Here is an 18,228-nt window from a genome sequence, read left to right on the forward strand (position 1 = left end):
CACATTGTTGAATAATGTGAGGAAGTTTACATGGATGCTACCTATGTATTGAAACACCACGGTATTTCACTCTGTAGGTTGTCATGCCAATGACATTTGATGCAAACACTAAATTTGCACGAACAAGGCATTAACAGAAAAAAGGATGCAAGACAGCTATAACATACTGATTGAAAAGAGACTGATCAGTTAAAAAACTAGACTTAAATAACTAGACTAGGGCTTTGACTTAAAAACTAATCACCTTTTATTTGCTTTCTCAAATATATTTCAGACTTGTCAGAACAATGTCAAGTACATGAAGCATGCACCATTTAATATAAGTAGTACAATAATTTTCCATGTTCATAGAAGATGAAAGGGCTAAGTGATTAGTTTTCATCAAGAAAGCATAGAGAAAACAAAGTGATTCACATGACTGTGAATCATACCAAACCTTTCCAAAGTCATCTTCTGGATGACTTCTGTTTTGGGAACAGAGAGACAGATCATAAGATACAGATATACAAATATCTATACACTGAGAGAAGATGCATATTAACTTGGATTCCATAGTTTATGGTAAAAACATGAAACTGCCTTCATTTTTTTCAAAAGTCGCTTAATTGAACTTTTTAAAAATTATTTTTGTACTTTAAAGCATTATATAAACTAGTCATCCACAAGAAGGGAGCTAGCTGGAATGGTTCTCAAATGCATGCAGTTTAATAGTTTTTCTGAAATCCACCACTAGAAGTAACTGTGTACCTAAAAGGGAGATTTATGAAACATGATGTATGGAATTTGGACATCCAATTAATGCATTAGTGTGCTAACAGAAATAGGGATGTGTAGCCATGGGGGGGTGGAAAAAACATAAATTTAGGTAAGTATATGTATGACGGATTTCTGGTTAGTATCAGCAAGAAAACTTTTGTTTTTTTGGAAAAAGTTGTCATCATTTCACTAACAGCAGTCCCTTTCTGTAATGTATAGATTTAAAAGACATCATAAGGAACAATATTGATCAAGGAGATAGCTTTCAGTTGGAGAGAGAAAGAGTGAGACTCAGTTAAGGATCAATAAAATTATAATAAAAATCAAAACATCCCTGGCAAGAACAGGGAGGTTTTTTGGGAGGAAGGGCATGGCAGGGGGGGGCATTAAGCAAAACAATTACATACATATCTGTTCAGTGTCAAATCTCTGGGAAGCTGTATGCTACTTAAATGTGATGGCCATCCATTTCCAGACACTGTATTAACTTCATGATGGCAGTTTGTGGGTGAAAGTATTAAGGCTTACTGTGTCAAATGGGCAGTTCCACTAGGATGAAGAACTCATTTTTATTTTGAGCTTGTTATTTCTGTGTGATTCCTGGAAAACAACAACAAATCCAAAGGGTCGTTTTTATATGTTTGTCAAGTGCTATATAGGGCTGTGCGAAACAGCGCCATTTCATTTCGACTTCTGTTTTGCCATTTCAAATGGATAGTGTTTCATTTAATTGTTTTGCTTAGTTTCAACATACTGTTCTATTTTGTTTTGTGAAAACCGTTTCACAGCTTTGACACATTTTGACGTTTTGCCTGTAGGCTATAATGGGGAATCATGAAAATGCCTATAACTTTGTCATTTCTTGCTTGATTCAGATGAAAATTGCAGGGCTGGTACCCCCTTCTGAGGGCATGAAGATTACAGAGTGTCAAGGAGATAGGTGCAGGGGTTTCTGGGAAATTGTACCTCAAAATTATGACAAGCAAAACATGTCACTTGCCTGCAGCGGCATCCTTCTGTCATCCTGCACGTAGATCTGGGAACCCACACCCATGGGAGGGAAGTGGGACTGTGCCGGTTTCCTCCTGGAGGTGCAAGCCCCTGGATCTGCACTTGGGATGACAGGAGGCTGCTGCTGCCACCTGGGACTGGTGCTAAGCAGACTTGTGCTGCTGCTGGCCCCAGACAGCAGCAGCAGCAGCCTCCTGTCATCCTGCTCACAGATACCGGGGCCTGTGGCCCCAGGAGGAGTGCAGCAGTGCTGGGAGGCAGGTTGAGCTCTGTCGGGCTGGCAGAGCCACTCGGAAACCAGGCCTGGCTCTCCCGCACCTCCTGCCATCGGGCTGCTTCAAAACTCCAAACATTTTGAAACTTTTGAAACATTTCAGGTGCCCTCATTTCATTTCTAAGCCTTTTGTTTCATTTTGATTTCTCCGTTTCAAGCTTGAAATGTGTCGAGACAACTTTGAAATGAAACACTGATTGAAATTTCGCACAGCCCTATTGAATATCTTAGCTGTAATAGCCAGATCTATGATCTTTCATGATGAAAGACTGTGACCATGTTGGATGCAAAAGGGAAGCCAGCTGGGCATTGGGATAATGCCTTTTATTTGGGCCAGTCTCAGAAAAACAAACAGATTTGCCTATTGTCCACATTATAACAGGGGACCTGATTTGAGCTTTTTGTATATGTTTTTACACAGGTTATGTGGTTTGATTCTTCTTGTAAATATTATGTAGTTTTAATTGTCTTTTCCCTCTTGTTTACAGTTAAGTAACTTAACAGAGATACATGATCAGATCAGTGGCATGGCTCGCTGTCCTTACAGTCCCCAACACAACTCCACAGCTCTTCTCACTTCCAGTGGGGAGTTATATGCTGCTACTGCCATGGATTTTCCAGGAAGGGACCCTGCCATCTATCGCAGTTTGGGGGCCCTTCCTCCTCTCCGCACTGCACAATACAACTCCAAGTGGCTGAATGGTGAGTGTTGGCAAGCTTCAGTACATTTGTGTACAGCAGGCCAGCTTTCCACTTCTCCACATTCTGTAAAGTCTGTGCTTGGGGCCTGAAGGCTTTTGAAATATTATCTTTATTTTAAAATTATTCCTACACCTCCCTTTCTTTGATCAGAGCTAAGTCCATACAAAATGCAGGTCAGTATACAAGGTCTTCATAAAGTCCTTGTGCACTTTTAAACTTTAATAACTTAAGTTGTAGGTATGCTAGAAACAATCTGTAAACGGCATTTAAAAGCAAATGTATTACAGTTTCAGGATAACTAGAGTACACAATGCTAGACTTCATAAGTAATAATGATTTTATTCTTGAATAAGATGGAGCTCCATGCCACTACGCTCTGAATGTACAACAGTTCCTAAATGATGTTTTCTCAGAGAAGTGGATTGGCAGAGGTGGACCGATTGCTTGGCCACCTCATTCACCTGACCTGTCATCGCTGGACTTCTTTTTATGGGGACATGTTAAAAGTGTAGTTTATTTGTCAAAACCACGTTCTTTGGTGGAACTTAGTACTAGGATCACCCATGCATTTAGTGCAGTAACTCAGGAGCAACTGGGAAATGTTTTCAAGGAGTTGGAAGATCGGATTGAGCACTGTATCATGATGGATGGTGGCATTGTGTACTCTAGTTGTCCTAAAACTTTAATAAATTTGCTTTTAAGTGCTGTTTATAGATTGTTTCTATCATACCTACAACCTAAGTTATTAAAGTTTAAAAATGCGCCAGGACTTTATGAAGACCCTGTATTACGATGCAGGGCATTTGATGCAGCACTCCGCACTGTCAAAGGGGATCCAATCCTTCTTCTATTTGTGCCCATAAAGCTGTGTTTGTACAGTTCTTGTTGCTTTCACTAGCATATATGGATGGTAGCATTTACATGAACAAACATGTTTGCACATACAAGTGAGCATAGCTCCACTTCAGGAAGAGCTTATAGACATAGGTTCAAATCTGTGTGTGTGTGAGAAGGCCTGTGAGCCTCAAGACCTATACCCACAAGTAATATAAATGCAAATATAGTGATCACATTTTGAAATATAGGCCCTGTGAGACATTGCCAGCCAAGGCAGAAAATATTCTTACTGTAAAAAGTTGACATTTTTCTTTCAACTGATTCCTATGACATAAAAATGAACAAAGGATATGCATAAAGTAATACCTTTTAAATGATGATCATTTTTTCGCTCTTTTTTCCTAGTTTCCTTCCATCCTAACTTTCTTACCTATCGTAAGAGAGGAATTCTGGGTACTTACGTTTCTCTAAGTTTATCCAAACTACTTTAATCTAAAAATCTCACTACATGTATCAGAACCAAGTGTGTGATTTACTTAACGTATCAAGTACAGAAGGTAGCAACATAATGTGCATGCTTTCTGTACAGAATTTATATGGCAATTACATAGTGAAAGTCCTTTGGGAATCCTATGCATTTCATAAGGCACATTTCATATAAGAATCACTTTCTGTGCTTTAGCCTATATGATACAGCCAGGCTGACCATTAACAATCCTAATATGGATTGCATTCAGTTAGTATGCGAAACCTTAATCCAGGGTGCCTGTTTGCAGCAGTTACGTATATGAGCATGGATATCTGAATTGGAAAGAGTGAAGGATCTTTAATTCCAAAGGCCAGCTTGCATCACTGTAGTTCTGTGTAGGCATTTAATGCTTATATTATTGGGAGAGGAAATGTAAATAGAACAGTGATTTGTAGAAATGTACCCTTGAGCATAAAAGAGTGGTATATGTCTGTGATGGCAGGCTCAGAGATGAACTGTGCAGTGTCTCTCAGGTGTGTGCTTACACAGGACAGCTCAGCCCACCAACAACAGTAGCTAGTCTTGAATGATCTGTTAAATTCCTTGAAAAGCAGAAACAAACAGTAAGCAATTTAGAATGGATTTAACTTTTTTCGCTGTCTGGAGGGCCCTGTCTTGACAGGCAAAAACCATGTGCTTTTTTTTAACTTAACTAAGTAGCAGGCCAACACCTTTGAAGTTGTGTGTAGCCTAGGGAAAGTGGCTAGGCCAAAGTGTGGCCAGTTACAACAGCTAATGCAATCTCTGTTCAGCAATGCTTCCTGTGCCACAAGTCATAATCAGCAGATAAGGACTTCCTGCTGGGAGGAATTATAAAATGGGGAGCTTCTACTAAGGCCCAGCAGGGCCAGTTCCCAGTCCATTTACATGTAAAAGCCTTACAGATTTTTCTAAAACAATATCTGCAATTTAGTACATAATTTATCATTTTTCCTAGGGATTGTCCTTGCTAGGAAGATGCATTGTGTTATATCTTACGGTAAATAACACAACATATAAACATTGTGGCCCTGATCCTGAAATCAGGATGGCTTGCTTAACTTTATGCACCTGTGTATTCCTATGAGATTGTTCCCACGCGTAAAATTCAGAGCACGAATAAGGCTTTATGGATACAGGAACTTAGAGTTACTAATAAGCAGAAGACATTTTATATTTCACAGTCCACTGAAACCTAAGTTTTTTTTATTGTCAGAGGCATTAGCTGGATGTATTTTCTTAGCTTCAACAATGGCATCTATTTGGATTTAAGCTGATTGCCGGGTCCTAGATTTTAACTTTAGAATAAGTATGAAATAAGAATTGTAATGAAATCTTGCTTGAAGCAGAACTTTATTTAACTGAATGGGGAGGGACGAGGACTTTTTGGAGTGTCATAATACTGGTTAGTTCACTTGTTCTTATTACTGTCTGCTTGCCCAAACATGGCTCTGCCACCTCTCAGCAAACAGCACTTACTTTTGCAACACTGGCCCATAGTGAAGCTTCTCACTTCCTATACTGAGAGGAAAATAGGTAGTACTAGAAGGTGCGAGGGTAAGTGAGTCATTTTTTTTCTAACCAGCATGGAGGTTTTCTGTCAAACATAGTCCTACAGCAGTAGTTGGTAGGTAAGTGTGTGTTGCTGGTTCACGTTTGTGGAGTGCAGTATATAGATGAAGTGCAAGTCTCTGTGGTATCTGATGGTTCAATCAGGAAGACTGACTTTTATCTTACATGGTAAAACTATTGCTCTAAGTACCCAGAGACCCTGGTTCAAGCCTTTCCTAGGTGAACTTGCCAATATTCTAAAATTTAGCAATGTTGTTATGTTTTTTTTACTGCAAGATAATTGAAAATGGCAGATCTTGTTTGGCTTAAAAACTAGTGGACTTTTTTCCTAGTAAATTCAACTATTTGGAAAGCTTTCAGTTAAGCTGAAAGCAATGACCCACCTTTCATATTTGAGCAGCATTCTGAGAAATCATTCGTCTGCCTTATTTATATGCTGGGATGCTTAGCTTTCACTTTTTTCTGGAAAGATTCTTGCGAATGGAAATTTTATTTGGAGAATGTAGATTAATGACGAGTTATTTTGAGAAGATAGATTAATCAAGAGTTTAACTAGGCACATTGAGAATGGTGGTAAAACAGTCCCTTTACCACCAGGGGCTGCTACAAAGAGTGCTAAAAGTAGGGAAAAGACAATAGAGCTCTCCCTGTTTTGAGGATATGACTGTGACTGGGATTCAATGAGATAGCATTGTTTGGAATTCAAAATATCAAGAAAGAAAATATTGTATACAGAATTTCCATTTCAGCATGTGACTTCCCCTTCACTGTAATCTAGGTACAGACCTGTAGTTACTTTCAGCTACTTCTTTGTGTAGGAAACTTTATGAATTTGTAAGTAACCCATCTAGACAGACCTCTAAGAGCAACATTTCTGGCATGTGTTACAAAGCAGCATTCTTCACAGGCCCCCCAACTATGCGTTAAAGGAAGAAGATCTGTGGTGTTAATTGGAAGTCATATTTGGCATAATGACATGAAGCTCATAATAAAACCAGGTTGCATCAGCAGATGGATATTTAAGACTCAGTGAGGCATGCTGTTTTTGGTCCCCCCCCCCCCCATTAGTAGCCTTCCCCACTAGAAAATAAAGTTGTTCACACACATGCTTCTTGGAGAGGTGGTAGAGAACTTGATGAAAGGGCACAGGGCAGAATTCTATTTCACTCTTAAGAAGCATAAGTGATGCACTGTTTTTAGGTTAAAAGTTGCACAGGACCATTCCACCTTGCATCATTTAATGGCCTGAATTGTGCTAGGATGTCTAAATGCCCCACATGATAGAATTGTTCCTTTTGGACATGCTTAAAAGGAGGTGTCTAGATCCATTTAATTTTTGTTGTGATTGAATTTCACTGGGGAAGCATAGAGATGCTGCATAATCTCCTGAAACACTAGGCCAACACAAACAGCAAGCATTTGCCACTGAATCATGATAGTAGCGCCTGGGAGCAGATCTAGGATTTGGCAAAGGCAGGTGCAGGAGCAGCCACCCATGCTGCAGCAGTGGCTGCACCCCTGCCACCAACCTGCTTCCCCACAACCCAGTGGTGCAGACAGACAGACTTTTTAAAGTCCCCAAAGCATGTAAGAATCCCTCCGCCTTCCACTCCATAAGCAAAGGCATGTCCCCTTCTCTCCCCTTTCCCTGCTCCCCCCAACCATGCCTGCCACTGCTGCTTTCCCCATTGCTCCAAGGAAAGGTTTAAAGCTGCTCCTGCCCACTTCAGCCAGGCTTGTTTTGGACTGGGCTCAGCAATGAGGGCAGCAGCGAAGATGGGTGAGGTGGTGGGTTCCCCCACCCTGCTTGGTTCCCTGGAAGCAGGTACGGGGAGAGGAAACACCCATCACACATTGCTACTGCATCTGTCACTGTTCCCAGCTGAATCTAGCCTCTGTGCAGCTTGGTTGTAACAGGCAGGAGCAGCTTGGAAGCTTTCCCCACCCTTGGGATAGTGGGGAAAGCAGCAGCCAACAGAAGGAGCAGAGGGGAAGGGGAGGGGTGAGGACTTGCCTTTGAGCATGGAGGGGAAGGATGAGGAATTCTTACCTGCTTTGGGGATTTAAAAAGGTTCCAGAGGCTCTTACAGGTCCAATTTGAAAGTGGTTTGTGAGCAGCACCACTGCACTCCCACCGGATCTGCCCCTGGTAGCACCCATCTCTTTCACCATATGGACTGAAGGCCAAAATCCCCTCTCACTTGCATTTATGTAACTCCAGTGGGTCAGATCCTGCCCTCTGCTACTAAAATATAATTTAGAGTAATGTTTATAACAGCGTAGCTCCAGATCCATCAGCCTTTGTTTAAAATGCAGAAAAACACTTCGGAGTAGGGGTTAGAATCCAGGACTCCCTTGGCCAGTTTCAACTGGAAAAGAGTGGAAGGCAGTCCCCAATGCCTAGCAGTTAGGACACTATACTCTGCTGTGCTCTTGGAGGTGTAGGTTCTGAGGGTGCAGGGGTCTTTCATGCCCTGAGCAAGGGCTCTAACCAGTAGGCAGGAGGAAGATCATCTTTCTGTTGATATCTATCTTTTCAAGTCAAAGCCCTGAAAGAAGCTTATGCTTTTTCAGTCAGGATAAGTAGAATTTAACCAAGTAGATCCATGTTACTAGAGGTTATAGCCCCCCCGTAGAGCTGAATGGTGAGCCACATGCCATCTGGAGACGTCTACATGCTTTCCATTAAAATGCGTGAAAATGTCATGCAGTTCTGTAAAATGAAGTACAACATATCTGGGAAGAGAGGGAAGCATAGTACTTTGAAAGTGCAGCTGAACTGACCATCTACACAGGCAAAGTAGAGTGTCTCCCTGACTCCTGTCATGTAAGCCAGGTCCTTGCTGACAGCTATGCAATGCATTAGACTTCCAGTGGGCCAAGTAAAATATAGCCTATAATAACCATGGATGGCTTTTGTACTTCTCCTTCATATTTTCATGGAAAACACTTTCACAACAGCATATACTAACATGCAAATTGAGTATTTCTTGATCCAGTCCAACTGTTCTTACAGCATTTTTCTTCTGTCATTTTGTATCAAGTAGTTGTCAAAGATCTAAATGGCCATGGCTTAAGAACAGGTGCCCTTTCGATGCATTTACAAGTCACCGTATAGCGACATTGTTATGGTGCTGTGCTTTAGTACTTCCTTTTGGAAATACTAAAGCACAGCTCAGTGACCTCCCATAGTGTGCCATGCGGCTGGTTCATGGTTAGTTTTCTCCACTACTTCGCTGTAGTGGTGCACTAAAATGGAGGAGCATACCACTACGGCAAAGTAGCTGCTGATCATGGGTAGACTCATGCGATTCCTATATTGCCATAGCATGTCAATGTACAGTGATGTAGTGCATCACTACAGCAACGTAGAGCAACGTGTAGATGTGCCCTTTGTCTACCATGGAAAAAGATGGCTCTTGTTAACATTTTAATGAATGAACAGGCTTATGTCTTTTGGGTGGAAAGTTATTGAGGAACAGTGCCAGGTCTAGAGCAGTTATTTCACTCTCATGCAGTTGGGCTGCAGGCCATCTGAGGGCTGACACAGGCATTGTTAATGTGGCTGATGATCTCCTTCTGGCAAGGAACCTAAACAGACCTGTCTATGTGGGTTATTTTTAGTGTTTCAGCCACCTTTGATATTACACAGTAGAGCCTCTCAACCATGATTATAACACCTCAGGGCACACACAAGGAAACTGGGGATTATATGACATTGACAGTTTTACTGTTACAAATAAAATGATGCACATCCTGACATTTGAAGCTCAAAAATTCTCCAAGAATCTCTTAATTTATTTTCATGATTCTTCATCATTATCACTGATACGTTTCCTCTTATTTTTGTATCAAATGCAATGGCGTCATATGAAAGGGCAAAAATATTTGATATTAAATAAGGGTTAAACAACTCAAAAGATGGATAAGCATTTCTGTAGACCAGCAGGCATATGTGATGAAAGAGTTTTTGAATGATTGTGCTGGCCCTGAAGAGAGGAAACTCATTGGATTATGGAAATGTGCTAACCACTGCCAACAACATTCTCTTGTGGTTCATTGTAGTTTTACTGTGTTTCCTTCTGACCTTCTGGCTGTCCAATTTGTTATACAAAGCTACTAAGAGAGATTACATGAAAATGTGAATTGTGACATTATTAAAATGTTGATGCTACCTTATACCTCACATAAAACTGAAGTGATGACTAGTAGTTGAAAGTATTCTTCAGTGGCATGGCATGGCAAGTAAGAATTATATTTTTGGCCACATCATATGGGCATGTATTTACTCATGTACAAATGCAGACTGGACATATTTATAAGCAAGAATATGATGGTTGTGGTGGAGCGCCTTCCTACCTTTGGCTCAAATACTATGTCTTGTGGCTCCACAGTGGCAAGGAGATTAAACTAGCACAGGAGAGAAAGAATACCACATAACTTACATGGCTGGTAACTTTATTGTTATGAGCAGTGACTGACATGGAAAGCACATATGATGTCTAAGGAGGTACATAGTATAGCAATATTTAAAGAAACAGTAGCATATATTATAGCTAACACACAGCTTTCCCAGCTAGGGACAGACATTCAAAAAGCCTGAGCCTGATTTTATTCAGTCTTTTTAAGTTAGTCTAACCTGGCTAGGCTGAAGCAGTTTGTAACTGCACAGACATCCGAGAGATATGCAAGCACATGCCTGCAGTGGCTCAGGCTAGAAGTCGGGGGTGCTACAGCAGCCCTCCCGTCCCTTCCACAGAACTGAGCTGAAGGGGGCATGGCCAAACCCTGGCAGGACACTCTAATTAGCTCAGCCACTGTCACCTTAGCCCCTGCTTCTGCCTGTGCTGCACTCCATCCCTCACCACAGTGGCCTCGATCTGGTCCCCACCCCTTCCCTCCACCACAAACTGACCTGGGTTTGGTGGGGTGGGGGGCAGCGTGCAGGCACACGTGCTCAGCCCAATCCAGCCTCAGATCGACTGGAAGAGACTGTGTGATTGACCAGTCGATTGTAATCGACTGGTTGGTGACCACTGGTTTAAGTGTGGTGTGTAACTTCACCCTCAAATGATCATGAAGAGAATAGAACATGACCCTAATGGTCAAAAACGTCTTAAAACTTCGGGTTTGAATTGTCCAAGAAATTTAGCCAAATATTCTTCTAATTGGGCTTTGCTTTGTAATTGATCAGTGAGGTGTAATTTATGCTTGCTTATTTTTTAAGATACTGCTACTGGGGCTGATTATGTTTGCGTCTGCAAGTTGGACCAGGTGCTAATAGGCCAGAGGATTACAACTTTTGATATATTAACTTTATTATTTAGGCTGGACATACTTGCAAGAATTGCACTCCTCTCCAGGATACATAGTCAGTAGGAACATTTCTTTTTCAGTTGACCAGTTCCAAGAGGAGAAATGTCTATATGCTTCATTGTCTGACCTTCAGTTCATTCTGTAAAGTCTGTTTGTTTCATCTAGGAAAGAAGTGAACAGAAAAGCAGTGATTTGTCATATTTAATATCCCTACTGACTCTCCCTTTACATTTCATCATTTTGTGAAACACTGGGAATATAAAGCTTCTTTCTGTACAAGTTCCCTTTGCCATATGTGATTATGTACCTAGGTGGCTTGATTTTGTTTGACATGTTTTAAAATATATCAGTGTTTTCTTTTTTTTTATGGTAGTGAGACAATAATAAGTGCCCTCAACATACATACATTTTTTTTAAATCATGAAAGACATATAGCCACACAGTCAATTGACAGAGAATTGATAACTAAAATGTCATCTGATATTATATGCTTCTCCAAAAAGAACAAAGCCATAATGTTCATTAGAGGGACTTCCAGCTGGAAAAAGTATAGGAGTGTTTGTCTTGTTCTGCTCTGTTGGCAGATAAAACACTGTGACTTTTGAAACCATGGTATACATATGCTACTATAAGAGTGCATGGCTATTCACAATTCAAGAGATTTGCATAAGCTTCCAAAAATATAGTTTTTGAAGGGGTTTTATAATATTTATTTATTTTTAAAAAAATAACATTATAAAAAGTGCCTCTACATCAAACAACATTCTCAATATTTCCAAGGTACATCTACTACAATTTCCCAATAATGTGTTGGGGATCATACTGAATCATACTATAGTTTGAAAAAACTTCTACTGCTATTTGGATATGTGGAGAGAAAATCTGAGCTAAGAGCAGTGATTAATCCTTTTATTTATGCTTTTAAGGATGAATGCAAATGATTATAATAATTAAAGATTGTCCCTCATTTTTATAATGAAAAGTACTGTAATTACCCAAACCAGGAAATATTTTGTGTAAGCCAAGAACACAGTGTTCTTGGGGATATTGCAACCTTGAATTTTGCTTTCAAACCTCAGATATGAATAGAGATATGTAAATGATCCTGACTATTATGCCAGTTTTGGCTGGTTTTGCAAAAAGACAAATACTTGTTTGCCTTTCATTATATTGTTCACATTTTTGTTGTGAGCAAAATACAGTTTTTACTCTAGTAATGTGCATTCTGGGGTGTAGAGTTGATCAGAAAACCTTAAAACATGATGCAAATGAGATTTTTTTCTCATACTTTAACACTTCTATGGCAATCAAGGAGGAACTCTATATTTGTCACATTTTGCATATCATGGACACTTGTAAGGTCACCACGACAGCAGGAATACAAATTACAGCATCTTGGTCTAAAAGCATAGACACATGTTACTTGAGGATAATAAACAAAGCAGTACAGAGCCTCTGATTCAGAGCTGGATGTTTCTGAATCTGTCCTGTCTATGGTAATAGTTCCAGCACAATAGTTAGTACAGGACGATCTAAATTCTGAGGGGCCAGGGGACACTGGCATGCCTCCTAAGTTGCATGCTGTGCAGGCCAGATGTTGTGGTATGTGGGCACCCCCTGCTGAGGGCACCTTCCCCACTGTATCACATTGGCTCCCCTGCACCACATCATATGGGCTACCCCCACACATTGTGCTTCACGGTGCACCACACCAGTGTTTCCGTGCCTCATGAAATCTATGGATGGTCCTCCCGAGTTTCCCAGCTGCAGGCTTCTTCAGCCCCAAGGGCTGTGCTGCCCTATCCCTCAGAGGCAGAGGTAGGTAGCAGAAGTTGAGGGAGGAGAATCCAGAGACCCTAGCAACAACAGCGAGAGAGTAATGGGGAGGGCGGCATCAGGCCCAGGGGTCTGGGACCTGCAGTTTAACCCCTCAGGGGCTGCATACAGCTGATATGCTGAGACAATGCTGAGTTAGTATATTATAGTGTTCTAGGTTTCCAAGACCACTTTTCCTGAGATTTTCCTCCTATTGTTTTGACGTGTTGAAGTAAAATATGAATTTGAGACTGAAATTCAACTTTCTATATAATAAATCATGATTCACTCTTAGTTTTTCTGATTAGGAAAACACACAATAGAGGAACCAAAAGCTCCATGTTCTCATGCAATAAATTCAGTATTAAAACTCCAGTTATATAAATATGAATAGGATGAGACTCAGTGTTGTCTAAGCTGTGGGAAGTTCTGACCACAGATCTATGCCAGGTCTGGAGGAGGAACTATTCTGCATTATTGATAAAGTCTGGTTGTATGATGCTTAATGCTTCAGTCAGTGTGTTTTTTCCCCTCCCTTGAGCATCAAAATTCACCAAATTGGGGGCGGGGGGAAAAGTCTTAGGATCATCGCATATTAGAGTATGTATCCTATTATTTAATTTACAGTTTATGGCAGGTAGGAATAATTAGCAGTAAATAAAATGGTAATATTTTATCAATTATTATTTTTACAACAAAACAGGCTTCAGCTAATATTCTCATTCATCTATAAATATAGTATGAGGCATTCCTTGTTTTAATGTTTTTATTCAAATTTAAAACAAAGTACAAAAGTTGGTATCTTATATGTTAGAGAAGCTCCTGAGATAAGGAAAACTGTTCAGCTATATTAAAAATTACAAAACTGAAAATACAGTTAAAAAGTTCATCACTGTTTCTGCATCTACTTGACTATATCTGGGCCACCAACATGCATCTGATAAGTCCTCCTTGGGTATCTCCACTGACAAAAATAACCTTCCACTATAACCTTCCACAAAAATAACCTCTCCACTTCCAAATAACCTTTCATCCACAGTCACTTAGTAGATTGTCTTAGTCCCCAGATTGTCTTAGTCCCCAGGAGTGCTTATTTTTTTGCATTTCACCACACCACACAAAAAATGGTTCTACTTGTTCTGTAACTGGTATGGGAACCAGAAATTAGGTGGTGTCTCATCCAGCGTTGAGATGAGGAAGGAGTCCTTCATTGTATCAGTAAACCTTTGCCTTCTTGTTCTGCAGTGTTGTAGCAGCTGTCTGAAGTGTGGGGGATATCATAGTCTCTGTGTCAGACAGTGGCAGACCATTCCACAGGGCAGAGGAAGCATCATATTTTTCAATTTCCTAATCATTTGTTTATAAATTAAACAAGGCAGGTACTGAATCCCAAGGGAGTACATTTCCTTTAAATCACTACTTTGTGTATTTCCAAGCACCATCTTATCCCAATCTTTGTGCTGAAGAGCTCCCAACATAACCAGACAGATTGGGCAACAGAAATTAAGTCAAGGGACTTTATATAAGGATACCCAACTGGTAAGTAATCTAAGACTCTGGATCCCCAGGCTGATACCCTATTCCAGGGGTGAGCAAAATAGAGCTCACCAATTGATTGGATCTGGCACAGCTGCCCCCGTGGTGCTTTGCGTGGCGCCAAGCCCAGCCCGCTCTGGCCCAGGACAGCCTACCCCACACTCCCACTCACATCTGTCCCACACCTGTCAGAAAGCACTGCCCGCTACACAGTCCCAGCCAACATGTACAGATTCCCAGCAGAGATGCTCCTGAGATGTCCCATGAGCTAGGGCAGCAGCCACCTGGCTGCTCCTGAGATGTCCCATGAGCTAGGGCAGCAGCCACCTGGCTGCAGCTTCCCCCAGCCTGGCTAGGCATCTGCTGCCTGGCACACGTCCCCATGGCTTCCCCATATTATCTGCTGCTTGGAGTGGTGCAGCAGAGGCAGGATGAGCTGCTAGAGGTTGGGGGAGCCAAGCAGTACCGAGGTGGCTGCAGCTGAACCAGGAGCAGCCCCAGGGGGACAGAGCTGGGGTAGTGCTATCTGGCAGTTGTGGGTGGGAGTACAGTGCATTACCCTAGGCAGGAGTGGGCGAAGTGAGGCCTCCATGCAGAGCACCATGGGGGCAGTCGGGGGGGGGCAGGAAGCACACCTGCAATTACAACCTACCCAGGAGAGCTCTGTTGCATGTGTCCCATGCCCCACTCCCCCCTCCATCCCTGGCCAGCTCCTGGGACCTAGCGTGCAGGCAACCTCCCCACACACGTGTACCCCCACCCCACAGTATATGATTTGTTTTTTATCCAAAACTTGTTAAAATGGTATCCTCTGAAAGATTTTATGTATGCCACCCTTGAGAGCTCACCAAAACCTGTTAAGTGGCCATCCACTGGAAATAATTGCCCACCCCTGTCCCATTCATTAAACCATTTTGCCCCCTTAATTGGAGATTTGCAGGATGGGAACTAATGTACAACTTAAAGATCCTTAGAAAGGAAAAAAATCCTCCTGTGGAAATAGGTGAACTGGAGTAGGGCTCCATCTCAGTAACTGCAGCCACGACCTGACAAGTGTCCTGAATCTAAATAAGTGGGCTCAGATTTTTGTACTGACATTGAACATTCAGCAGCTCTTGTTGACTTTAATAAGAGCTGCGATATGGTAAGCAATTTTTTATATTCAGACCACCCTGTGAGCAACTTTGCAATTATGAATTTAGGACCCAAATTTTAAGCACAAATGTTTTAGAAAAATTGTCCTGGGTATCCAGAAGTAATTTGGGATCTGATTTGTAAAGGTTATGAACACTTTCATCTCCCATTAATAATTTTAGAAAAGAGATAAGATTGCTTAGCACTTCTGAAAAATCAGCCCATTTGATGTGCTAAACTCCTCTTACCAGAATAGATTATATATTATGATATTCAAAATGCAGACGTTCATAACTGAAATTAGATTATCTCCAGCATTTGTTGATTTGTGCACAAAATCTCTACTTTGTATGCAGGTAGGTAGTTATGTATTTATTTTTCTTGGTAATACTATATAGATGAAACAAGAAATTCTGAGCCCTTGTGAAAAATTACTGTTTTCTGATACCATATTTTAGTTACTCCATATCCTTTGTTTTCAGATTTGATAGTTTCAGACTGAGGTAGATTTTCTTTATATAACGTTTTATTTTAAAGCCAGTAAGATTGTACATGTTAGGGGTGGAAGGTACACAACACAGGAGAAGGATGGTTCAACGGTGAAAATGCTAGCTTGGATCTCAGGGAAATCTGGGTTAGATTCCCTGTTCCTTTATACCCTTTTCTTGTGACTTTGGTCCCTGTGTGCTTTGTTTCCATCTAATAACATTTCCATACCTCACATAAGTATTATAAGCATAACTGCATTTAAAACATTGTAAAGTGTTTAGCTATTACAATAAAGAGGGGCATATATATATCTGAAAAATATAGATCGAGGAAATCGGGCTTAAAGTGGCAACCCAATTACAGATTTAATTACTGAATAGCTACTGTTCTTTGCATCTAAATATGAAGCTCTTCTGCATATGCTATCTTCTCCAAAATCAGAGTGAGTTTCTCAAGTGTAAAGATGTGGTAGGTTCAAGTAATAGTCACGATAGGCATAGAATATACATATATTACATCATATTAAACTATCTTATTCATATTAAATCATGAAAATGAATCCTGATTTATTGCTTTCATTTTCAAAATTTCCACAAGTGACAAATGAGATTGTGGTGGTTTCTCCCTTGACTTTAAATTTGAATGTGTGAGACATTTAGTCTTTGTTCACATCTGTAAGAATGGTTTTTCACACGTGTGTATACCTTTAAGGTATACACACATCATTCTGCTTACAGCTGTATGCAAGGCACACAGTATATTTCTTAAAAGTATCTGGGGACAGGGGCAAGATTAAAGATCATGCTGGGGGTGGTTCTCTGTTGGTAGATTGAAGGATACTGGAGATTGAATGTTTTGAATGTTTTCTAAGAAACAGAGTTTCACAGCTTTACAGTAGGTCACATGCGCAAATCTGCTCATCATTTCTGTGTGCCCAAATGCTAAGGGGCATATGGTACAACCTAAATACAGTTCTTCCATTAGTGAACTGCAGTGTAGATTATGTGCTAAAAACTATGGGTTGTGAATAGCCATGCTCCTACCAGAAACCTGACCAAACTCCCACAAGGCATCATGAGTTCTATTTTATCTTAGTTTACCAGTTTGCAAAAATATGTTACTTTTGTGGTATCAAATCACACCTTGGTGTACTAGTTTCTTTTACTATTTTCCCCTAGCATGCCATAATGAAAGATATTTTACTGACAAAACAATAAATATGCAGTGCAGTGTTTGTTTAAAAAAAATGCCCCCTTGCCAAAGAGTTCCAGATTTTACCGTTAAAGGAAATGGTAATTTCTCTGGAGATAAAGTGTAACTAGAGCTGTGTTTGTTATACCAAAAATATCTCCTATCCATTCTTGGTAATTTCACAAAAACTAAAATTTCTCTCCTTTTACATAATTCAATGCAAATAGATATTTCTTCCTTCTTTCCTTCCTTCTACAAAGCAATGTAAAAGCTTTAAAGGCTAGTTTCATTCAAGTTGTGTTCTTTTGAAGTTCTAAAAATGAGTAGCATTTGTAGCAGATTAGCTATTGGGTGAAAAATTCTGGTATAAGGCCTTACGCTTGCTTTAGGCCTTAGTGAATTTATCCTGTGTAAGCAAAACTATTTTTATTTCCTATGAACAACTACTGTACAAATTGTTTTTATCTTGTTAAAAGTATAGATTAAGCACTGTATTGCAGAAGTCATTAGGTCAACTAATTGCACAATTCTAAAAATTATTAATAACAAAGTAAAGATCACAAACTGTTGCTATTAACAATTTTTTTCTCCCTGAAACATGAGACAGAATGCCCCAAATGTGATTTCCAGACATGACACCATCAAGTCACAAATTTGAGAAAATACATTAGCAATTTTTTCAGACCCTGTTTTTTGCATTCCCATGATTTTCCTTTAAAGGCAAAACACTTCCTAGGCTAATTAGAGGTTCAAAAACCCCAAGGTGGAATTGATTCAATCTTTGCAGGTTTTTCTAAGCTGTGGAGCTTGAACCAGTAACAAACTGAACTGATGATCAGTATTTGGCTGGCCGAGATGTGCAGAAGCCTGCACTGGCCAAGGCCAGGAGCCTGGGGGAGCTCAATCATACCACCCCTCGTGGCCAACTGCCTAAGGCTGCTTAATGCAACACAGTGACAGCCCAGGCCTGATTGGCTGCTGGGCACATGCCATCACTCCCCCTGCCCCCACCCTGATGTCAGCTGCAGGGACGGGAGAGCCAGCAGAAAATCTCTTCCCAGCCCCCATCTCTGAGAGCGGGGTGGGG

General features: G+C 40.7%; 1 protein-coding gene across 7 annotated transcripts in view; it reads left to right on the forward strand.

Moving 5' to 3' along the window:
* Nucleotides 1-18,228, forward strand: part of SEMA5A (semaphorin 5A) — a 612,665-nt gene that overhangs the window by 363,224 nt on the left and 231,213 nt on the right. For all 7 annotated transcript variants that reach the window (XM_090039133.1, XM_090039134.1, XM_090039136.1 and 4 more), the window contains one exon: nt 2,530-2,743. In XM_090039133.1, coding sequence (XP_089895259.1) covers nt 2,530-2,743 — 214 coding nt within the window. The remainder of the gene's footprint in view (nt 1-2,529; nt 2,744-18,228) is intronic.

The sequence above is a fragment of the Crocodylus siamensis genome, chromosome 3 (genome assembly GCF_052110815.1).
Source record: "Crocodylus siamensis isolate JL-2025a chromosome 3, ASM5211081v1, whole genome shotgun sequence".
In the NCBI taxonomy this organism is placed as follows: Eukaryota; Metazoa; Chordata; order Crocodylia; family Crocodylidae; genus Crocodylus; species Crocodylus siamensis.